Source organism: Colobus angolensis, unplaced genomic scaffold (assembly GCF_000951035.1).
Source record: "Colobus angolensis palliatus isolate OR3802 unplaced genomic scaffold, Cang.pa_1.0 Scaffold4, whole genome shotgun sequence".
NCBI classification, from domain to species: Eukaryota; Metazoa; Chordata; class Mammalia; order Primates; family Cercopithecidae; genus Colobus; species Colobus angolensis.
In genome coordinates, this window is record NW_012117376.1 from 4,839,456 (window position 1) to 4,863,897 (window position 24,442).

Genomic DNA, 24,442 nt, shown 5'->3' on the forward strand with positions numbered 1-24,442 from the left:
TCTCGCTTTGTCACCAAGGCTGGAGTGGAGTGCAGTGACATCATCATAGCTCACTGCAGCCTGGACTTCTGGAACTCAAGCGATCCTCCCAAGTAGCTGAGACTACAGACAGGCACCACCATACCCACCTCATTATTTTGTTTTTAAGATATGGGGTCTTGCTATGTTGCCTAGGCTGGTCTTGAACTCCTGGGCTCAAGATATTCTCCCACCTCAACCTCCCAATTACAGGCCTGAGCCACTGCTCCTGGCCTCTGCTTTGTTCTGAGGGCAATCACGCTTTGTTAGCTTATTATCTTGAGACATTTTAAGAGAGATGTCTGTGTTTACCAGACTGATGGGTAACAGACTATGGGGAACAGAACACTGGATTGTCTCATTCTTTCATCAGCTGACTGACCAGAGACAGGCTTTTAGCTGCATCTCCCATTTCAGCCTCCCTGCCTCCCAGTGATCCTCCAGCTGCCATTTGGGTACCCTCTATCACTAGAGTACTAGTGCCCTACTGCCAGCTGCCTCCAATAGAATTTCAGTTCCACAAAAGCAGGGATTTTTGTTTGCTTGTATCTGCAGTGTCTAGAACAGAGCCTGGCACATAGTACTTAGTAATTATTTGTTGACTGATTTCCTCCATGTCTCTCTGCAGCTCCAGAAACGCTTCATCCTGAATCTGCCAACCTTCAGTGTTCGAATCATTGACAAAAATGGCATCCATGACCTGGACAACATTTCCTTCCCCAAACAGGGCTCCTAACATCATGCTCTCCCTCCCATTTGCCAGGGAACTTTTTTTGATGGGCTCCTTTATTTTTTTCTACTCTTTTCAGGTGCACTCTTGATAAATGGTTAATTCAGAATAAAGATGACTATGGATATAATTGAGCCCTCTGGTCCAGGTCTCAGTTTACCTAATATTACCTCAGAAAAGATAAAGAGGCAAAATCATCTTTTTGCCAGGTCTGACTTTTCTTCCTGCTCCGCCCTCCGTTAACACCCAGCACTCTTTAGCAGCTGATGGCCGCACGTTCTACTCCACTCTTGGTTCCTTTCCAACTAGCTTTTCATACATTTTACTTGCTAATGTCTCCATTCTCTCTAAAGTAGTGGTTATGTTTGCCCTTAAACTTAAATTTTTTTAAATTAATTAATCTGAATGAATAATATATGCACTTAATAAAACATGCAAACAGTACAAAAACATGTAGTGAAAAATATTTCTTCCATAGCTGGGCGTGGTGGCTCACGCCTGTAATCCCAGCACTTTGGGAGGCCGAGGCGGGCGGATCACGAAGTCAAGAGAGCAAGACCATCCTGACCAACATGGTAAAACCCTGTCTCTACTAAAAATACAAAAATTAGCTGGGCGTGGTGGCGCATGCCCCTAGTCTCAGCTACTGCGGAGGCTGAGGCAGGAGAATCGCTTGAACTCAGGAGGCAGAGGTTGTGGTAAGCCTAGATCGTGCCACTGTACTCCAGCCTGGCAACAGAACGAGACTCTGTCTCAAAAAAAAAAAAAAGAAAAGAAAAATGTTTCTCCCATCCCTATAATCCAATCACCTGCTTCCGGCTTCCCTTCCGGGAGGAAACTTCAGCTACTAATTTCTTATGTTTTTTAAGAGATACTCTTTTACTGTGTAATGTATACATACATACAGACACATGCCCCCTTTAAATTTTTTAGATTTATTTATTTATTTAGAGACAGGGTCTTACTCTAGCCCAGGCTGGAGTGCTGTGGCGTAATCTTGGCTCACTGCAACATCCACCTACTGGGGTCAAGTGATCCTCCCATCTCAGCCTCCTGAGTAGCTGGGATTACAGGCGTACACCACCAATGCCCAGCTAGTTTTTGTGTTTTTCATGGAGACGGGGTCTTACCATGTCATTCAGGTTGGTCTTGAACTCCTGGGCTCAAGCAGTCTGCCTGCCTTAGCTTCCCAGTGCTGGGATTACAGGCGTGAGCCACCGTGCCCGGCTAAAAAGTATTTTTAATGTTCTACATATTGCTTATTTCACTTAACACTATATTAGAAATTGTTTTATATCAATACACATAGATATGCTTATTCTTGTTGAGAGTTGCGTAATTTTCCATTAAATTGATGTATCATGGGCAGTTAACCAGATACCCGTTTTTCTCTTAGCCTACCTTTAGGGAACAATGTAGATGTTTTGTGGTTAAAGCCACTAAAACAGTGGTTCTTAACCAGATGTGTGTTTCAGAATGTTCACCTCACATTTCCAGTTGCTACTGATGCTGCCGGTCTAGGAACCACATGCCAAAACCATTTGGTCTCAGACTAGGATAAACCCTACTTTATCCAATTCTGTGCTCCTCTTAATACCATATACAGATAGGTTTTTGGTTTGTCTGTGATGAAATGTGTCATCTAAGGTACTACCTACTGATCCTAACGTTCATGTTAAAATATTGGGTTAACATTAGATTTGGGTGTCTTATACATTGTTTAATACACCAATTTTAAATGCCTTATACCATAGGAAGAAAGCTAATCATTGAGTAAATGGGAGAAAAGAGATGATTCACATCACTACAGTTGATTCAACCTCCAACACCACCATGAATATGCATAGGTTTGAGCTTTTAGCTAGATTCCTAGGTGTAAGGCATCTATTTTAAAAGTGCCACAGGTAGCCGGGCGCGGTGGCTCAAACCTGTAATCCCAGCACTTTGGGAGGCCAAGGCGGGCGGATCACGAGGTCAGGAGATTGAGACTATCCTGGCTAACACGGTGAAACCCCATCTCTACTAAAAAAAATACAAAAAACTAGCCAGGCGAGGTGGCGGGCGCGTGTAGTCCCAGCTACTCGGGAGGCTGAGGCAGGAGAATGGTGTAAACCCGGGAGGCGGAGCTTGCAGTGAGTGGAGATGGCGCCACTGCACTCCAGCCTGGGCGACAGAGCGAGACTCCGTCTAAAAAAAAAAAAAAAAAAAAAAGAGCCACAGGTGATTCTGATGCCCTACCCAGTGGAGTTCTGCTCTCCTGCTACATGATTTTCCCATCTGTACAATGATTGAAATAGCACCTATTCCATGTGGTAGATAGGAGAATTCCATGAGATAATATAGGTAAACATTTAGTCCAGGGCCTGGCATGTGGTAAGTGCTCAGTAAGTGTATAATGATTGGTAAACTTGTTTTTCTGCATTCAGGCTTCACCAGGGATGACATACGGTTCTCTGCCTTTGAATATAAGTGTCCTCAGGGCAATCTCAGGCAAGCCTGCAAACCCATCCTGATCTCAGTGTTTTTTTGCTAACCCGGATCTCTTTCCTGAGCTCCAAATCAACTCATTCCTAGATAGCTCACCCTCCAGATTTAGGGACGTCGAACTCAGTACGTCTAAAACTGAGCCTTACCATCTGCCCCTCTCCAAACCTCCTCTATGACATTCTGTCTTAGAGAATTAGAGCCACCTGGTTTCCCAAGTGCCCAAGTCAGAAACCCAGGCATCATTTATTTTTAATAAATGTTTTATTTTGGAATAAATTTGGTTTTACAGAAAAGTTGCAAAGATAATACAGGGTCCTTGTACCCCTTATTCAGTTTCTATAATGTTAACAACTTCTATATACCATGGTGTATTTGTCAAAACTGAGAAACCAACATTGTTTGGTGTATTAGTATTACTAAGCTCCAGGCTTTGTTCAGATTTTACCAGTTTTTCCACTAATTTTCTTCTGTTCTAGGATATAATCCAAGATGCAACATTGCATTTAGCTGGGCATCATTTTTATGCCATTCTTTATCTCCTGTCTCTACATGGCCACCAAGTTCTGGCATTTCTACATCCTAAACTTTTTAATTTTATTACAACTTTTTATTGTTTTTCAGAGACAGAGTCTTGCTCCATCACCCAGGCTGGAATACAGTGGCACGATCATAGCTTACTGCAGCCTTGAACTCCTGGACTCAAGTGAACCTCTTAACCCCAACCTCCCAACAGCTGGGACTAGAGGTGTGCACCACCACACCCAGCTAATTTTGTAAAAATTTTTTGTAGAGACAGGGTCTCACTATGTTGCCTAGGCTGGTCTCGAACTCTTGGCCTCAAGTGATCCTCCCACCTTGGTCTGCCAAAGCACTGGGATTACAGGTGTGAGCCACTGCACTCAGCCTAAATCTTTATAAATCTCCATCCCCATTACTCTGGTTCACCCCCTATCGTATCTTAGACTATTTAACAGCCTCCTAACTTCACTCTACTTTTAATCTCTTCCCTCTCCAGGTCTCTCTCCATACTTTAAAAAACTAATTTCACCATCCATTCCTCTCTGCCCTTAAAACTTTCTGGTGGTTTTCCATGACTTAAGAGACTAAAGCCCAATTCTTTGGTTTGACATGCTAGGCATTCCATAATCCTCTCCTAATCTAACTCCCCACTTTCCTTTCCCTCTTTTACACTTCATAAAGCCTGTATTCCAACTAAATTTACATGGCCTTGGTCGTTCACTCATGACTTCACACCTATATATACCTATAAGAAGGGTAAGCACTGCTTTGTGGAACTTTTCTTACAGAGGGGTGTGTGTGTGTGTGCAGTCATGATGTAGTGTGGTCTGGTAACTTCTGTTCTGCTGGATTTTAGTTTTTAAAATGCCAGCTGTGTCCTAAATCAATTTGTCCTAAATCAATTTCCTGAAGTTTAAAAAACACTGGGAATATACTCATTCTTTAACACTCCTGGCCAAACACTGTTCAGAATGGAGTTCTGATTAGCTCCCATCTGCTTTCAGGTGATTAATACACAGAAAAACAAATTATTCTTTCCCAGGCTTGGGGTGGGAGGGGGGATAGGTTGGAGAAGAGAGCAGCTGTTTTGCCTCAGGGTAGGGAAGCTCAGCCCTACTAGAGAGGGGATGGGAAGGCAGGAACCTTTGAGAGATGGAAGAGGCCACTGAAATGGCCCAAGAGCTTGGTGTTGGTAGCTGAGCAACCACGCTAGGTCTGCCCTGCCTGGAGCCCAGAGTCCTTTCACTTCTGCTCCTCTCAGCCTTTTGACAAAAGCAGCAGCAGTGCCCAAGCAAGAGAAAGACGTGCATTCTTGGGTTCTCTCTAAATGTCTGCTGCTTGATTACTCCAGTGTGTGAATTATGAGTTAGTGTGTTTGGGAGAGAAACCTGCAACTTGCCTTCACTTACCTTCCTTCATGGGATGAAATGTTTTCAAAGACTGAACTTTTCATATTTATTCTGGAGTACTATGATCCTTTAAGAGAAAGTAGGAAAGTCTTTAAACTCCAAATTGGAATGCTTACCCAGTCTAAACACTCTCCATTTAATTCACAACTACTTGTTTGCAAAAAAAGAAGACATATAAACAATCTGTGTGTACTTTATTGTTTAGTTTTTAATTTTATTATTATTATTATTATTTTTTTTTTTTGAGACAGAATCTCGCTTTGTCACCCAGGCTGGAGTGCAGTGGCACGATCTTGGCTCACTGTAGACTCTGCCTCCTGGGTTCAAGAAATTCTCCTGCCTCAGCCTCCCGAGTAGCTGGGATTACAGGCGTGCGACACCACACCCAGCTAATTTTTGTATTTTTGTAGAGACAGGGTTTCACCATGTTGGCCAGGATGGTCTTGGAACTCCTGACCTCAAATGATCTGTCTGCCTTGGCCTCCCAAAGTGCTGAGATTACAGGCGTGAGCCACTGCACCGAGCCCCTGTGTAAACTTTAATGGTCATCTACTTTTCCTTAGGGCTAAAGCCAGTTAGAAGCTAAAATGTGATTTGTTTTGCCGTGGGGAAAAGAAAAACAACTTAATGGGAAGAATCAAATGCTGAGACCTCATTAGAAGCTTCTTAGGCCACTTAGTGTCCGTACAGTACTGCTTCCTCTGCACTGTTAACTACCCTGACCATATGCTGGCTTAGCAGAGCCTGGGGGCACAAGGGCCTGGGAGGACCTGCTTCCCCTTGCCTGTGAACCCTTGTGTAGATGGCCATGTGATGCAGTGGAAACGAAGGGAGGGTCGGATCACACACATGCGTGATCACTTGCTTAGCGACTTTGGGCAAGTTGCTTTGATCTACAACTTGCTTGTTTCTAAAATAGGACTTATTGAGGACTACATGGTCCTTTCCTTAGGGAAAGTTGTCTAGCCCATGAAAAGTTTTTGATAAACTAATTTCTTCTGGGTATTTATAACCTTTTATTGATGTGTTACTATATTCCAGGCATTATATAGAAGTGCTGTATGTCTTATCCCCTCAACTTTCCATAGTCTAAGATAATTTTAGAGGCAGGATGTCTCTTGCCAGGCCCCTAGGCTTCAGTTAAAGCAGAGCATACTTCAGCCTTCCCCCACATTCCTTTTCTTTTTTTTGTTTTTTTGAGACGGAGTCTTGCTCTGTCGCCCAGGCTGGAGTGCAGTGGCCGGATCTCAGCTCACTGCAAACTCCGCCACCCGGGTTTACGTCATTCTCCTGCCTCAGCCTCCCGAGTAGCTGGGACTACAGGTGCCCGCCACCTCGCCCAGCTAGTTTTTTGTATTTTTTTAGTAGAGACGGGGTTTCACCATGTTAACCAGGATGGTCTCCATCTCCTGACCTCGTGATCCCCCCGTCTCGGCCTCCCAAAGTGCTGGGATTACAGGCTTGAGCCACCGCGCCCGGCCCACATTCCTTTTCTCTTCCTTTCTGCAGAAGGGAATGCATAACCCAGACAGGGATACTCGGGGAAGGCGGGGAAGGCGCTGAGCCTCTTTGTTAAAATGAGGAAAAGCCAATATTAGGTGTTAAAGTCATGCCAGCCCCAAATGGAGACTTTCTTCTTGATGTATTCAGAAGGACTGATGGAAAGGGACTGGAGAAGGGCAGAACCTCCTCCCTCATGATTCAGAATTCTTCAGTGCCACATCTGGATACTGCCTCGAGGTATCAGCACCACGTAACATCCTGCTGGGGGGGTACATACCAGGGGACCCGAAGCTCAGGGTGGCACACCAAGTGAGTGGCAGGGCCAGGGTTAAAACGTGTCAAGGGTCTCCATGCATTTAGCATGAGGGACAGGCCCCCAGAGGAGGCCCCACTGTGTCCAGCTTTCACTGGACACTAACGGGTGCGTTGAGGCACTGCAGCTTCTTGGGAAAAGTCACATCTTTGGACCCTTATCCTGAGAGATGATGCCTAGACCCTATGTTTCTCGCACAATCTTCACTCGCAAAGCACCCCAACATCTCCCTGACAGCACACTTGAAAAGACAAGGGGACAGCAATCCAGGCAAACAATGTGAATGCAATGGCCCTGGGGCATAAAACAAAGTGGTAGTTTGAGGAACAGAGAGGAAACCAGTGTGGCTGGAGCAAAGTGAGTGATGAAGAGAGTAGTTTAAGATGAGGCGGGAGATTGAGGCAAAGTCAGATCATTGCTGGACCTGACTTTGAAGGTGTACCAGAGAAAATAGACCGGTTGGGAGACTACTGTAGTAGTCCAGAGAACTAGGGTGTTGGCAGAGAAGAAAGAAGATGGACTCAGAATCCATAGGTCTTTCTGAAGGATTGAGTATAGAGAAAGAACCAAATAGGACTCCCCAGTTTCTGGCTTGAGCAGCTGGGTAAGAAGGTGGTACCACCTACTGTGATGGGACGTTCTGGAAGAGGTCACGATTTGAGTACTTGAGTCATGTGCTCCATTTTGGACATGAGTTTGAGATGCCTATTAGCCAAACTGGCAGACATGAGGCAGACAGTTGTACCTCCAAGTCTGGAGTTCAGGCAGCAGCCTGGGCTGAAGATAAACATTCAGGAATTGGCAGTATTTAGATATTGAAAGACATGGGATTGAATGAGACCAATCGAAGGAGACAGTATAGAGAGGGACCTGAGGAAAGCCAACATTTAGAGGTCAAGTAGAGAAGTAGCCAGCTAAGAAGACAGATTTGGGACCAGTGAGGTCATAGGAAACCAGAAGTTAGGAGCCACAGAGGAAACAGTTGCAGAAAAGAGCAAGCGGTCAGCCGTATCCACTGACTGCTGCTGTTAAATCCAGAAAAAAAGGCCTTGAGATTTGACGTGATGACCATGCTGAGTGGACGTCAGCAGACTGGTCGGGAAAAAAAACAGATCGAAGAGGAAATTGGAGGTGAAGAAATGGAGGTAGAGGTGTAGCAATCTTTCAAGAACTTTAACTGCAAAGGAAATAGAGAAATGGAGAAAGGATTTATGTTTTGTAAGGTAAGAGATCCTAGAACATTTGTACTCTGGGGGGTGATCCAGTAATGATTCCGTAGAGAGGGAGACACTGACGATACAGGACAGAAAAGATGATTGAAGAGTGAAATCCTCAAAACGAGAGTTGGATGAGCGTTGGCCTGACAGACACACATAGTCACCAGCATTCCCACTGACACATACACATCACCACCAACGGGCATGGTAACAAATCTGTATACCCAATAGCCAAACTGACAGATGCATGCACCAGCCCACCAAGTCACAGGAATACACATACAGTATTCACTTGACACACACACACAGACACAGCAACAGCCACACTGACATGTCAGATAGACCAACATCTGTACCTCCTCTCACACAGAAGGGCCCCCAGTCCCCTCCATCCCCTTAGGGGCCCCTTCCCACCCTACCCTCTGCCCAATTCCCAGGCCCTGCCTCTCCCCAGTGACACTGCCCTCTTTGGAGGCAAATCCAGGCCTGGGCTAAAGAAGGACAGGGAGGGCTTCATATCCAATGAAAGGTTTTATTAAGAGAATGAGAGATGGGGAGATGGGGAGGTACATTAACTGCAAGGGCAAAAGAACCACAAATACAAGATCCCAGCGACAACCACAGGGCACCTGACACACCTTTCTTCCCTCCCAACCCACCCACAGCCCTCTGTGAGCAAAAACACCCTCTCCCTTCTGGTCCAGCTGGCCGTATCAGTGCATGGCCAGAAAACAGTGAAATGAACCCCAGCTCACTGGGATAAATAAGCTGCACTGGACATTTTAAAGTTTCAAATTTAATTACAACATACATAAATAAATAGGACAGACAGCAACAGGACTGTGATGAGCAGCCTGGATTCAAGTTCTGCAATTTGTGCTTTATCTTCTTTGTTCCTTGAGGACCCCTCCTGCCCACTTCTTTCCAAGAGTAGGAAGGGTACAAAGAGTCCACTGGGGCCTCCTCCTTCCAGCACCCCTTTTCTGGGGGTAGGAGATTCTGGAATGGGGGGCACCAACTCCTCAGTAGCACCTCTGATTTATCAATTTCCCTCCTGCCACCAGTGAAAAACACAAAGGCTTTGGCCTCTAGAAGCACCCAGGGCCACCCAGGCACCCTAATGGAAAGGGCTCTGCCCCATGAGCCAGACCTTTTCATGTCATTTTCTGTTCAAACCCTTCTCAGCCATCAAAGGTCAGAAAATTGCACACATGAGACAAATACCTGGGCCCTTAACTTAGCAACACACCACCACAGAGAGGCCACCCTCCCTTACTCCAAGCCAGATCCCCAACTCTGGGATCTCTGGATGAATGTTCTCTTTCTGGCCTGACTCTAATCCCACCTTTCAGTCCTTTCAGGCCCACCCCCAGGAGCTAAGTGCCTGTTTCAGGACCTGGGAGCCCCTTAGGGATGGGGTGGGAGAAGTAGTTATTTCCGATGCTTGGCATCTTTCTCCGAAGCCTTGGTTTCACCATGCCCACTGCCCACACTGCTTAGAAACATCTTGTCCAGCCCCTTGAGTGACTCCAACAAGTAGTTCTGGAAGGCAGTGAGGGCAGCACAGATGGCAGGCCCACCGAAGCCATGGGTGATGAGGCTAAAGTGTGTCAAGCAGCTCTGCACTCCGGGCTCCAGGATGAGAGCCGGGCGGCTGTTGCCCAGCGGTGAGCGGTCCTGAGCCATCAAATCTGCAAACTCCTTGCAGATCTGCCTGGTGGGAGAAGGAGGGCCAGAGGTTGGAGGACAAAAGTCTGAGCCCAGAGAAGGACCTACTACATGCTAGGCATTTTACAGACATTAGCTACACTATTGCTGACCCTCCCAACAGTCTGCAAAATGATGAACACACTGTTTTTCACAGAAAAGGTAACTAAGGTTCAGAGAAGTCATGTGACTAGCCCAGTATCACACAGCTAATAAACAACACATGTCGATTACCCTATAATCTTTCTTTTTTGGATGTCCGGCCCATATTCAAAGTGCAGCTCAGCTACTTACTACCTTATATAGGAAACTTTCCTTGATTCCCTGTCCCACCCCAAACACCCAATGCATCACAGAACTTTGTCTTTGAAGCTATTAGGAAACAATCCAGAATCTGCCGGAAATAATAACTAGCAGTGAATATAATTGAAGCTTGGATGCCGTGCCAAGCACACTGTCTGTATCATCTTACTTAATCTTCACAAACAAGTCTATACTATTATTATCCCCATCATATGGACAAGAAAACTGGTTTCAGACAGGTTGGATGACCTGTCAAGGTGACCAAGCTGGGATTTGAACCTAGCTCTAGTTTGCAGCCATTCATTATTTATTCCTTTGTGCATCCTGTGTATGGCTCGGGCAAGAGGATCACTCATCATTTTTGTGTCACCATGAAAGCCAGCCAGTATCTTAGACAGGACTGAGGCCCACGAAGTGCTTGATGAGTGAGCTGATTAGTGAGCACGTGAGCCCCACCCTAGGTATGTTTCTCCAGTCACAGTATGAGCAGCCTCAGAGATGTCTCCATTTGGCAGTCCCAGGAATCTGTGCTTCCTCTTCTGCCTTGGGCACTTGAGGAAAGCCTCAAAGGCAGGACAGTGGACTTGTCAGTTTGAAGGACTGCGTTAGGTGGGAGGACTGGATGTTCTAAGCTAGAAACAGGCAAACCCAAGGATGTGAGGACAGGGTTGCCAGGAGTGGGTGGAGTTTGTGTGGGCCAGACTGTGGGGCCCTCAAAAGAGTTTGAACTTTTGCCTACCAATTGGTAGTTCTCAGATTTCTCTCTCTCTTTTCTTTTTTTTTTTTTTTATTTTTTTGAGACAAGGTCTTGCTCTGTCACCCAGGCTAGAGTGCAGTGGCACGATTCCAGCTCACTGCAGTCTCAACCTCAGCCTCCCGAGTAGCTGGAACTACAGGTACGCACAATCACTCCTGGCTAATTTTTTTTAGTACAGATGGGGTTTCGCCAAGTTGCCCAGGCTGGCCTTGAACTCCTGGGCTCAAGCAATCTGATGACCTCAGCTTCCCAAAGTGCTGGGATTGCAGGTATAAACCACTGCACCCAGCCTCTCTCTCTCTCTTTCTCTCTTTCTCTATCCCCCTCCTCTCTCTGTCTTTTCTTGCAGTGGGACTGCCAAGGTGTGAATGCTTACGTTCCCCAGAATTCATATGTTGAACTCCTACCCCCCCTAGGTGATAGTATAAGGAGGTGAGGCCTTTGGGAGGTGATTAGGTCATGGAGGTAGAGCCGTCGTGAATGGGATTAATGCCCTTATTATAAAAGAAGTCAGAGAGAATCCCATTCTCCCTTCTACAATGTGAAGCCACACAGCAAGGTGCTGTCTATGAGCCAGAAAGCAGGCCCTCACTCGACACAGAATCTGCCTTGACCTTGAATTTCCCGGCCTCCAGCACTACGAAAAATAAATTTCTCTTGCTGGCTGGACGCGGTGGCTCACACCTATAATCCAAGCACTCAGGGAGCCCGAGGAAAGTGGATCACCTGAGCTCAGGAATTCAAGACCAGTCTGGCCAACGTGGTGAAACCTCTACTAAAAATACAAAAAATAACCAGATGTGGCGGTAGGCACCTGTAATCCCAGCTACTCAGGAGGCTGAGGCAGGAGAATTGCTTGAACCCAGGAGCTGGAAGTTGCAGTGGGCCGAGATTGCATCACTGCACTCCAGCCTGGGCAACAGAATAAGATTCTGTCTCAATAAATAAATAAATAAATAAATAAAAATTTCTGTTGTTTATAAGCACCCAGTTTATGGTATTTTGTTATAGCAGTCCAAATAGACTAAGATAAGAACTCTTTTGGAAGAACTAAATCTTTCCCCTTTTTTTTTTGAGATGGTGTCTCACTAGGTCACGCAGGCTAGAGTGCATCAATGCAATCATGGCTTACTGCAGTCTTGACCTCCCAGGCTCAGGTGATCCTCCCATCTCAGCCTCCCAAGTAGCTGGGACTACAGGAGTGCACCACCACACCTGGCTAATTGTTGTATTTTTAGTAGAGACCAGGTTTCCCCATGTTGCCCAGGCTAGTCTCCAATTCCTGGGCTCAAGTGATCTGCCAGCTTCAGCCTCTCAAAGTGCTGGGATTACAGACGTGAGCCACCTTGCCTAGCCTGAAAAACTAAATCTTGGGGCCGGGCGTGGTGGTTCACGCCTGTAATTCCAGAACTTTGGGAGGCCAAGGCGGGTGGATCACCTTAGGCCAGGAGTTCGAAACCAGCCTGGCCAACATGGTGAAACCCCGTCTCTACTAGCTGGTCCTGGTGGCAGGCGCCTGTGATCCCAGCTACTGAGGAGGCTAAGGCAGGAGAATTGCTTGAACCCAGGAGGCGGAGGTTGCAGTGAGCTGATATCGCACCATTGCACTCCAGTCTGGGAAACAAGAGGGAAACTCCATCTCAAAAAACAAAAACAGGCCAGGTGCGGTGGCTCAAGCCTGTAATCCCAGCACTTTGGGAGGCTGAGATGGGCGGATCACGAGGTCAGGAGATCGAGACCATCCTGGCTAACACGGTGAAACCTCGTCTCTACTAAAAAATACAAAAAACTAGCCAGGCGAGGTGGCGGGCACCTGTAGTCCCAGCTACTCGGGAGGCTGAGGCAGGAGAATGGCGTAAACCTGGGAGGCAGAGCTTGCAGTGAGCTGAGATCCGGCCACTGTGCTCCAGCCTGGGCGACAGAGCGAGACTCCATCTAAAAAAAAAAACAACAACAAAACTAAATGGAATACTAGTTTGTTAAACAGGCCCTGAGGTGCCCTCACAGACCTAGTTTGAAAATCAATGCAGCAGGAACTGTTGAAGATTCTTGTGCGGGGGGGCAGATACATGTGCAGGGAGGTTGGGACCAGGGAGACTCTCGGGTGAAGGTCCGGGAGTGAGATGAAGACCTAAGTAGAGGAGGCAGCATGTGACCGGTGGTGAGGGAGGCACAAAGGGAATTGCAGAGCAGTCAGGCGTAACTTGGTGGCCTGATGGACATCACTGGAGCAGAGGGTCAATGGGCAAGGCTAGAAGAGGGAGCCTCATACCTGCAATGGGGACTGGGGCTGGTGGTGTCCTGGGAGTGTATGTGACTGCAGGACCCATGCATGAGCCTGTGTGAGCCAGTATGTGACACCACTGTTCTTGATGCATGGAACCCAGATATGTTCACATGTAGTGTCCATGTGTGCTCCAGGAGCTTGTGAGGAGTGTTCATGTATGCCTGAGTATGATAACCATGATGCACAAATATACCTATATGTGGCGCCCAAGTGTGCCCATGTGGCATGCACACATGTGCCCAGGATAGCCTAAGCAGGGAGCCTAGGTGCCCATGTGTGGTGCCACATGGGCTGCACGTACGTGTGTGTGCTCACTGCTCATGTACACAGCAGCACGCAGGTACGTGTGTGTGCTCACTGCTCATGTACACAGCAGCGCACAGGTACGTGTGTGTGCTCACTGCTCATGTACACAGCGGCGCACAGGTACGTGTGTGTGCTCAGTGCTCATGTACAGAGTGGCGCACAGGTACGTGTGTGTGCTCAGTGCTCATGTACAGAGTGGCACGCATGTACGTGTGTGTGCTCAGTGCTCATGTACAGAGTGGCGCGCATGTACGTGTGTGTGCTCAGTGCTCATGTACAGAGTGGCGCGCATATATGTGTGTGCTCACTGCTCATGTACACAGTGGCGTGCACATATGTGTGTGTGCCCACTGCCCGTGTACACAGTGGTGTCCATTGTGCCCATACATGTGTGTCCGTGCATGGCAGCCACGTGTGCCTGTGCGTGGTGCCCTCACTCACTTGGCGGCCAGCAGCATGCTCTTGCGGCTATGCAGCTCCTCCGGGTCAGCATGCTGTCGGCACAGGTACTCGGCCGCTGCCTTGGCTGGGAACTCCGTCTCACAGACGTAACCGAAGTCTCGGGCCAGGTGCACGGCCTCTCCTGGGGGGAGGAGAGCTGTCACTACTGCCAGGTGTACCTCTGCGCCTGGAACACAGCTTTGAACCTCTGACCCCCTGGCCAGGGGGATCCTGCTCCATCCTGCCTCTGTAGATGCCCCCTCTGACTTTCCTTCCTAGCCCAGCTCCAGCCCTGATTCCATTGCCCTCCCTTGGGGCCATTAGGGTTGGGCTCTGAGCTCAGAGATGGGATCTGGGCCCACCATGTATTCCAGAGGCACCAACCTCCAGGGGCTGTGACCCCCTTCATCACTTTACCACATCCAAACACTGGCTACTCCCCACTGACACACTCACACCCACACATCCACACCCACGCACACATACACACACACTGCAAGATCTCCATTGCACATGCATGCACACATGTACAAAGACTACACCCAGAAATCACAAACAAGCCTTCCACATGACAGAGAGCATGCACACAGATACTGCAACACTTACACGGATACACACACCACTCAACACCCTCCTGCATTAGAGACAGTCACACCAGACAACTCACTGGCCCTCGCAGCCACTCCCATGCCCACCTTCAGGTGTCACTCACCTTCCACTAGCGAAGTCAGCAGCGTCACATTGGCAGCCTTGCGACGGCCAGCTGGCAGGTTGAGTCCAATCTTCTCTAACCGTTCCCGCAAACACCGGCCCCCATTTTTGGACTTGGCCCTTGACATGCACAGAGAGAGACAGACATACAACTATGAAGACAAGAGAAACGCATGGAGGCCAAGTGACCGCCAAAGGGCCTTGTTGCCTCCACCAGCCCTTGTTGAGGTTTGGGTCTGGTCCTGGGGACGCTCTGGGGTCTCTTTCAGCAAGGGCGCAACCTCTTCCTAATCTCCATGGTTTTGCAGCCAAGACAGAGGCAGGGGGCCAGCACCCAGCTCCAGGAGCCCCTCAGTTCACTCTAGTCCTCTCAACAGCAGGGGCAGCCAGGGTGCGGCATCCTGGGGTCCTTAGCACACCAGATGGCCACACACAGCTACCCGGGGATACACAGACCTATATGTAGAGACACGCAGTGACATACAGAAAGAGAGACACATGGGGAGACACAGGTACACACACAGCCACCTGGGGACTCACACACACACACACACACACGTGAAAGAATAGAGACACGTAGAAGCAATAGAGACAGACATATGCAGAGACACAGACTCAGACACCTAGGGACACAGAGACACAAGATCACACCAAGTCAGGGTCCCAGGAACACATGTACAGACACTCAGGGACTCACAGAGATCCTCCAAGATGCTACGAGTAAGGAGATATCCCCTATGTCTGCACAAATGCCACTCCCACACACCAGATGGCCAAACATCCATGTGACTAGCTCCAGATGCACAGGCAATCACACACACACACACACACACACACACGCACAGCAGGACACACTCTAGGCCACACATCCCACTAGAAGAAACACAGGATGCTCATACTCATGGAAACACATGCTCCTGGCCATCCGCTACTATAGACACATGCACACACACACACGTCCGCACCATCCTCAGACTCATCCAAGCTCACGGCCCTGAAGCAGAAATACCCTTCCCAGGCACAAGGACATGCACAGAGAGAAAGAGACACAGGTCTAGGAAGACCAACCATGGACTATCATGCTCCACACCCCAAAACACACAGGGCCTATGCTGCCACGCAGAATGGGCCTTGGGTCCTGGGGTTCATTTCCTGGAAGGGGGTTGAGGAAGGCCCTCTCTCCTTCCCAGACCCAGTCTCGTCCTGACCAGTGTGGATGAGTTCTCCATCCTTTCTCTGTGCCCAGGCTTCTTTCTCTGCCCACTTCCCCACCCCAGACCCACAGACACGTGGTGGCCACCAGGGACCTGGGCTGGCCCCCACAGCATCCACAATCCCCAGGGCCTCCCCTCCCAGGGAGACTGAGGCAGGGGGGCTAGGTGAGACTGGCCTCCTCTCTGATGGCCTGAGAAGGCCTGAAGAGGCCAGAGATCCAGCCAGGTGGGGAATCGTGGGCTGGCCTTCCTACCTGCGGAGGACAGCCCCCAGGAGGGAGGCGTTGAGACACTCAGGAGGCGAGAGTCGCCGCTGCACCTCCCCCACCGTCACCTTGTACTTGGATGTTGAGCTGAGCAGTGAAAGCCGGCCGGGCACAGAGCAGAAGACCTCACCAGGATTCGTGATGCCACCCACCAGGCTGTCTTTGGCCAAGGAGAGGGCTGAGAGGCTGCTAGCTTTGGAAGGGATGGGCACTGTGGAGAAGAGCAGGGAGAGGGAAACGCTGAGCCAGAGACCACCGCACACAGCCCCACTTGAGGGAGGGTCTGGTATCCTTGCTTTATGAAGGGAGAAATTGAGGCACGGTGAGATGAAAGTGACTCGCCCAAGTTCCCTCAACTGATGGATGTGAGCTTGGAGACTGAACTCCGAGCTGTCTGGCTCTTGAATCTGTGTCCCCCTCACTGAACCAGGCTGGTCCTATCTTAAACTCAAACAGCTCCAGCAGAATCTTGGTGTTTTAGCGCATGCCATCAGAGAGGGACTTGGATGTAAGGATATGAGTGTGAGCTGGAGGCAGGACCCCTAGGGCCCTAGGGCTGGGCAATCACAGGGAGTCCCCAGATCCCCTCTTCCCACCTGTGATTCCCACGTCTTTCTTCCCCACCCTCCCACCCCACCCCTACATCAATGAGGGGCCTGGAGACTGTGGGCTCCACATCCCTGGGACAGGGAGGTTATCGTGCTATGAATGCCTTCAGCCCTGGCCCTCTCTTCCTGCCAAGTCACTCTGCGAATGCTAAAGGAGACCAGGAGATAGGCTATACCCCCTCCCCAAACACTCCCTAATTATCGGCTAATTGTCTGAAGACCAGAGAAGGGAATTTGAGAAGTTAATTTTTTCTTTTTTTTTTCTTTTCTTTTTTTTTTTTTTTTTGAGATGGAGTCTAGCTGTCACCAGGCTGGAGTGCAGTGGTGTAATCTCAGCTCGCTGCTGCAACCTCCGCCTCCCAGGTTCAAACGATTCTTCTGCCTCAGCCTCCTGAGTAGCTGGGACTATAGGTGCCCGTCACCATGCCTGGCTAATTTCTGTATTTTTAGTAGTGATGGGGTTTCACCATATTGGCCATGCTGGTCTCAAACTCCTGACCTCGTGATCCACCTATCTTGGCCTCCCAAAGTGCTGGGATTACAGGCATGAGCCACCACGCCTGGCCAGAAGTTGATTTTCTAAAATTCACTTAGACATTCTTGGCTATAAGAGAAAGGAAGTTCTTCCTGCAGTCTAACCTCCATCCTCCTGCTTAGCCTTGGGGGAAGGGAGAATACTGAAGCACTTGCTTCTTTAGCGGAATCCTTTGGCCCTCTCTTCCTTTAAGGAGGTGAGAGCCTTGGTAGACAAGACCTCGTCTGTGCATCAGGAGTGAGGCTCGAGTGTGGAATCTGGGACTAACAGCTACTGAGCACTCACTGCTGTGAGGTCCCATAGATAAACCCACTCAGTCCTTGAACAACCCACAAAGGGCTACACTTATCACTATTCCCATTTTACAGATGAGGAGACTGATGTCCAGAGAGGTGAAGTAATATGCCTGAGATCACACAGCTGGTAGACGGAGAACCAATAGCAAACCCAAGACTGCAGTCTCAAAGGCGGTGCTCTTAGCCTTGCAATATTGGCTGAGCACTTGCAAGCCAAGAATGGTGCCAGGCCTGAGGAATACAAAAGTAGGAAAGGCTAGCCTGATCCCAAGCCTGGCAGAACGTCTCGTCTCTCCCTCTCTGGATAAACCTCCCCACCCCCACCCAGCAGCCCAGCCAGAAACCTCTGTGATACCCTCTGCAACGCTCTCCCCAACCACATCATCCCATCCATCACCACATCCCGTCCATCACTAGATCCTACAGCTTTCTTTTTTTTTTTCTCCCACCCCTGCCACTGCTCTGCATGCACACAGACACAGGTTCACTTCCCATGTGAATTTCTCCACAGACCTTGCTCTGGTCTCCCTGCTCCAGTCCAGAGGGATCTTTCCATCTGGATGCATCTGCAGCTGAAAACCCATCCTAAAACTCATTAGAGCCCAGTCAGTTCCCTGAGACTCAAATCCCAGCTCTAGAGCTGGACAAAATGTCACCTGTCAATGAGGGCCACGTGCTGAAAGTTCAAAGACGTTAAAGTGGGACAGCAAGTAAGGACCAGAAATGAACCTTGAACTCTCAGCACTGACTCCAAAGTTCACAGCTTTAACCATCACGTTATAATGGCCTCCTTCACCCTCCCTTGTGTTCTGGCTCTGCCTGCCCCTCTTGCTGAGTCCCCATTTGTCCGTTGGGCTCTAGACCCAAGTGACCAAGGGAAATATAATGTGACCACATGTATACATTTACATTTCCTAGTGTCCACCTTTTTTTTTTTTTGAGACAACGTCTTGCTCTGTTGCCTAGGCTGGGGTACAGTGGTACAATCACAGTTCACTGCAACCACCACCTCCCAGGCTCAAGCGATCCTCCCACCTTAACCTTCCAAGTTGCTGGGACTACAGGTGCGTGCCACCATGCCTGGGTAACTTTTGTGGGTTTCATAGAGATGGGGTTTCACCATGTTGCCCAGATTGGTCTTGAACTCCTAGACTCAAGCTATCTGCCCGCCTGCCTTGGCCTCCTAAAGTGCTGGAATTAAAGGGGTGAGCCACCAGGCCTGGCCCACATTTTTAAACAGTAAAAAGAAACTTGTGAGGTTAATTTTAATCAATATAATAGTAAATAATATGTAACATTTTAGTATATTTTGTTTATCCCAATACATAAAAAATAGAATCATTTCAACATGTAATCAATATTTTTAAAATTATTAGTGAGATATTTTACATTGTTTGAAATTAGTTTTCAAAATTCAATGGACATTTTATGCTTAAGCGTATCTGAATTCAGACTAGTCACATTTTGAGTGCTCAAGAGCTACACGCAGCTAGTGGCCACCTCGGTGGACAGCACAGCTCCAGGCTTCAAGGGAGGAGGGGCTCAACAGGTAACATAGTAAGTGGGCTGTGGGGGAGGTTGGCAGGCTGGAGGGGCACCTTATGCGAAGTCCTGCCAAGTAGAACACAGAGCTCCTGGTTTGTTTGTGTTTTTGTTTTGTTTTGCTGGTTTGTGAAACTAGGATTCTGGATTTTTAGTGAACTCTCTGGATTTTTAAGCATTGGCAATGATTCAAAGATTTAAAAACCCAGCACAGGCCAAATGGAACAAGTGTGAAGTGCCTCCTGGGATGTGGTGACTCCCAGGCTGTGAGATCTTTGAGCCCCACAGTGCTTCTTTGGTTCTCAGGGGTCCTTCTCCACTCTACTGAGTTTAGGCATCATCCCCTGTGCAGAGCTTCCCTCTCCTGCCCCCCAGCTGCCTCTCACCCCCATCCCTGGCCTTACCGCACTGAACCTTCCTGGTCTGTTTCCATGGCTGTCTTCTCTACCAAGTATGAGTGTGTCGAGGGCAGGGTCTTGGCACAGGTGGCCATAAGTGAATATGAAATAAACTAATGATGCAAGGGCCCTGGGAACCCAAACTGAACTATACTGCATGTATTAAAAAATTATACCTCGAGCTTGACTTTAAACAAATAAAACTACAAATTGGGCCAGGCACAGTGGCTCACACCTGTAATCCCAGCACTTTGGGAGGGTGAGGTTTGCTTGAGCCCAGGAGTTCGAGACCAGCCTGGGCAATACAGTAAGACCTTGTCTCTACAAAAAATACAAAAATTAGCCAGGCATGGTTGCACACACCTGCAGTCGCAACTACTGTAGAGGCTGAGGTAGGAGGATTGCTTGAGCCCAAGAGGCAGAGGTTGCAGTGAGCCGATCACACCAGCCTGGGTGACACAGTGAGACCCTGTCTCAAAAACAAAAACAAAACCAAAAACTTACAAATTGATAAATTAAAAATAAAAAGAAGGGCAAAGTTAACTGTCTTCCCTCCCATCACCCCTCACCAGAAGTAGGGGTCGGAGAAACAGGATGAGCAGCCTTCTCCATCCAACTTCTATTAAAACCTAGGGCCTTGGCTGGCTGAGCATGGTCACTCACACCTGTAATCCCAACACTTTGGGAAACTGAGGCAGGAGGATCACTTGAGCCCAGAAGTTCAAGACAAGCCTAGGCAACATAGTGAGACCTCATCTCTACAAAAAAATTATTTTTTAAGTTAGCCAGGCAGGGTGGCATGTGCCCATAGTCCCAGCTGCTCGGGAGGCTGAGGCCACAGAATGATTGAGCCCGGTTTGAGGCAGAAGTGAGCTATGATTGTGCCACTGCACTCCAGCCTGGATGACAGAGCGAAACTCCATCTCAAAAAGATAAAAATAAAAAAGGGTGACTATACAAAAACTGTATGCCCTTGTGATAAATACAGCAATGAGGATGAGCTGGAGTGTGGAGGGATGTGGTAGCGTGCATATGGATATTTGCAAGTGCTTTCTCCTGTTGATGCCAGATTTATGCAAACATAGGTGCTGCTAGATATAAGGGCAGACATGACATTGCTCATGTGTTTGTGTATATGAGTGACAGACCTTGCTGCTTCCCCTACCTGTCCCTTTTTTCCTCAGAGCCTCTTCCCTTTTAAGTGGCAAGAGGAATGGAACCCACGGTTAGGGAAGCAGATGGGTCAGGGAAGGGGCAGTGATGGAGGCAGGAATTAAACTAGCACAGAAGGCAAAGCGGAGACACTAAAGTTTGTCTCCGACACACACAGGACAGGATTCCCTGTGGTGACTCCTGAAGCTGAAGTGATCTAATGTTGTCCTGCTGGTCACATATGCAGAAGCCATTAACACACACACAGACACACACACACACTCCTGCAGACACAAGAGCTCCCAGTTATTCAACCTGTCAGACAAGGCATTCTGTCCACAGGTGGTAGATATAGTCTGACTTCAGAACCTAGAGAAATGTGCAACAGACTCTCCCAGAAGGCTTGTTAAAATTGCAAGTTTTTTTCTAGAAGAAAACATAGGAGACCAGGTGTCATGGCTCACACTTGTAATCCCAGCACTTTGGGAGACAAGGCGGGCAGATCATTTGAGGTCAGGAGTTCGAGACCAGTCTGGCTAACATGGCAAAACCCCATCTCTACTAAAAATACAAACAACAACAACAACAGAAAACTTAGGAGAAAAATCTTCACGACCTCAGGTTGGGCAAAGAGTTCCTAGATACAACACCAAAAGCAAGGCCCATAAAAGAAAATGATAGGCCGGGCATGGTGTCTGACTCCTGGAATTCCAGCACTTTGGGAGGCCGAGGCGGGCAGATCACCTGAGGTTGGGAGTTTTGAGAGCAGCTTGGCCAACATGGTGAAACCTGTTTCTACTAAAAACACAAAAATTAGCCCAGCATGGTGGCGCTCACCTGCAATCCCAGCTACTCTGGAGGCTGAGGCAGGAGAATCCCTTGAACCTGGGAGGTGGAGGTTGCAGTGAGCCAAGACAGCGCCACTGCACTCCAGCCTGGGCGACAGAGCGAGAGTGGGAAAGAAAGAGAGAAAGAGAGAAATAGAGGAAGGAAGGAAGGAAGGAAGGGAGGAAGGAAGGAAGGAAGAAAGGAAGGAAGGAAGGAAGGAAGGAAAAAGAAGGAAGGAAGGAAAATGATGATAAATTGGACTTCATCAAAGTCTAAAACTTTTGCACCTCAAAAGATAGTATTAAGAAAATAGCGCCGGGTGCGGTGGCTCAAGCCTGTAATCCCAGCACTTTGGGAGGCTGAGACGGGCAGATCATGAGGTCAGGAGATCGAGACCATCCTGGCTAACACAGTGAAACCCCGTCTCTACTTAAAAATACAAAAAACTAGCCGGGCGAGGTGGCGGGCGCCTGTAGTCCCAGCTACTCAGGAGGCTGAGGCAGGAGAATCGCTTGAACCCGGGAGGTGGAGGTTGCAGTGAGCTGAGACAGGGCCACTGCACTCTAGCCTGGGCGACAAAGCGAGACTCCGACTCAAAAAAAAAAAAAAAAAAAAAATAGCATGGTGTGGTAGCATGAAGATGTAGTCTCAGTTACTTGAGAGGCTCAGGCAGGGGGACCACTTGTGTTCAGGAGTTCGAGGTTACAGTGTGCTATGATCTTACCTGTAAATAGCCACCAAACTCCAACTTGGACAACATAGTGAGACCTATCTCTAAAAAAATTTTTAATTAAAAAAATAAAAAAGAGGCTATGAGCAGTTGCTCACACCTGTAACCCCAGCACTTAGAGAGGCCAAGGCAGGAAGATCACTTGAGCCAGGACTTTGAGACCAGCCTGGGCAACGTAGCAGGACCCTGTTTCTATGAAAAAAAAAAAAAAAGATAATTTTTAAATATGTAAAAAAAAAAATTAAAATTTTAAAAATAGAGAAGAAAAAGATAAGCCACAAACTGAAAGAAAATATTTTCAAATCATCTATCTGATAAAGGACTATATTCAGAATATATAAAGAACTCTTATAACTCAACAATAAGATAGCAACCTAAATAGAAAATGGTCCAAATATGTAAATAGACATTTCACTAAAAATGAGAGATGAACGGTTAATAAGTACATGAAAAAGTTCTTAACATTATTAGTCATTAGGAAAATGCAAATTAAAACTATACTGAGATACTACTTGATGGTTATAATAAAAAAGACAGGGGCCAGGCACAGTGGTTCATGCCTGTAATCCCAGCACTTTGGGAGACCGAGGTGGATGGATCATGAGGTCAGGAGTTCACAAAAATTAGCCGGGTGTGGTGGTGCGTGCCTGTAATCCTAGCTGCTGGGGAGACTGAGGCAGGAGAATCACTTGAATCCATGAGGCAGAAGTTGCAGTGAGCCAAGATTGTGCCACTGCACTCCAGCCTGGGTGACAGAGCGACACTCCGTCTCAAAACAATAAATAAAAAAGGCCAGGCGCAGTGGTTCATGCCTGTAATCCCAGCATTTTGGAAGGCCAAGGTGGGTGGATCACCTGAGGTCAGGAGTTCAGGACCGGCCTGACCAACATGGAGAAACCCCCTCTCTACTAAAAATACAAAATTAGCTGGGCGTGGTGGCATATGCCTGTAATCCCAGCTACTCGGGAGGCTGAGGCAGGAAAATCACTTGAACCCAGGAGGCGGAGGTTGCGGTGAGCTGAGATCGCATCATTGCACTCCAGCCTGGGCAGTGAAACTCCATCTCAAAAAAAAAAAAAAAAAAGACAATTCTGAGTGTAGGATGTGGAGAAGTGGAACCCTCACACATTGCTGGTGAGAATGCAAAATAATACAGCACTTTAGAAAACAGCTTGACAGTTTCTTAAAAATTAAACCTAAACCGACCATATAATCCAGCAATTCCACTCCTAGGAATTTACTCAAAAGCACTAAAAATATATGTCTACACTAAGGCATGTATGTGAATGTTCACAGCAACATTATTCAAGATAGCTAAAAAGTGGAAACAGCCCAAGTACCCGTCAACTGACCAACAGATAAACAAAATATGTTACACCCATACAATGGCATACTACGCAGCAAGAAAAAGAAACAAGCTGCTGATAATAGTTTGTTTCTTTTTATTGCTGCTTCTTTTACTTAGTATAATGTTTGGGGCGAGCCTCAAAAATATTATGCTAAGCAAAAGGAGCTTGATGCAAAAGTCTGCATATTTATATATTCTATTTATAGAACATGTCCAGAATATGCAAATTTACGGACAGAAAGCAGATCAGTAGTGGCCTAAGGCTTGGGGTGAGAATGGGGATTAGCTACAAATGGGAACTTCTGGGAATGACAGAAATGCCTCAAAATGAATTGTAGTAATGGTTACACAACTCTACATTTACTGAAAATCATCAAATTAAATTCTTACAATGTGTAAATTTTAGGTATGTAAATTTTACCTCAATAAATCAGTTAAAAAATGCAAGTTCCAGGGCCATACTTCCAGGGTTCTCATGCAATTAATGTGGGGTGGTGCCCAAGAAATTTGCATTTTTAACAAGCATCTCCTGGGGGTCCTGATGCATGTGGTTGCTTACACTACACTTAGGGTACCACTGGTCCAAAGTTTGAAGGGGTTGGAGCAAGAGGAAGGTAGATGGGAGGGGTAGTGACCTGCTCCCCAGCCTACACTGGGGCGCAACATGTGCATGTGCAAATGTCCTCCCTAGAGTTTCCTCATCTCCCCTGCTGGGACCTGCTGACTAAGTTTCCTTCTCATCAACTGCCGGAGGGTTTCTTTCTTTTTTTTTAAGACGGAGTTTTGCTCTTGTCTCACAGGCTGGAGTGCAATGGCA

The 24,442-nt window shown here is 47.7% G+C and overlaps 2 protein-coding genes across 6 annotated transcripts in view; one reads left to right on the forward strand and one right to left on the reverse strand.

Annotated features, from left to right (window-relative positions):
• PSMB2 (proteasome (prosome, macropain) subunit, beta type, 2) overlaps positions 1 to 4,446 on the forward strand; it is a 41,793-nt gene extending 37,347 nt beyond the window's left edge. For 2 of the 5 annotated variants that reach the window (XM_011955343.1, XM_011955342.1), the window contains one exon: positions 647 to 882. In XM_011955343.1, the coding sequence (XP_011810733.1) occupies positions 647 to 754 (108 nt within the window). In that variant the 3' untranslated portion in view covers positions 755 to 882. Of the gene's footprint in view, positions 1 to 646 lie in introns of all 5 variants that reach the window. The other 3 variants (XM_011955340.1, XM_011955341.1, XM_011955344.1) reach the window with 3 other exon arrangements.
• A 4,933-nt stretch (positions 4,447 to 9,379) lies between these two features.
• TFAP2E (transcription factor AP-2 epsilon (activating enhancer binding protein 2 epsilon)) overlaps positions 9,380 to 24,442 on the reverse strand; it is a 29,976-nt gene continuing 14,913 nt past the window's right edge. Inside the window, exons 6-9 of the mRNA XM_011955654.1 lie at positions 16,177 to 16,399; positions 14,710 to 14,828; positions 13,998 to 14,139; positions 9,380 to 9,910 (exon numbers count right to left, since the gene is read on the reverse strand). Of these exons, the coding sequence (XP_011811044.1) occupies positions 9,628 to 9,910; positions 13,998 to 14,139; positions 14,710 to 14,828; positions 16,177 to 16,399 (767 nt within the window). The 3' untranslated portion in view covers positions 9,380 to 9,627. The remainder of the gene's footprint in view (positions 9,911 to 13,997; positions 14,140 to 14,709; positions 14,829 to 16,176; positions 16,400 to 24,442) is intronic.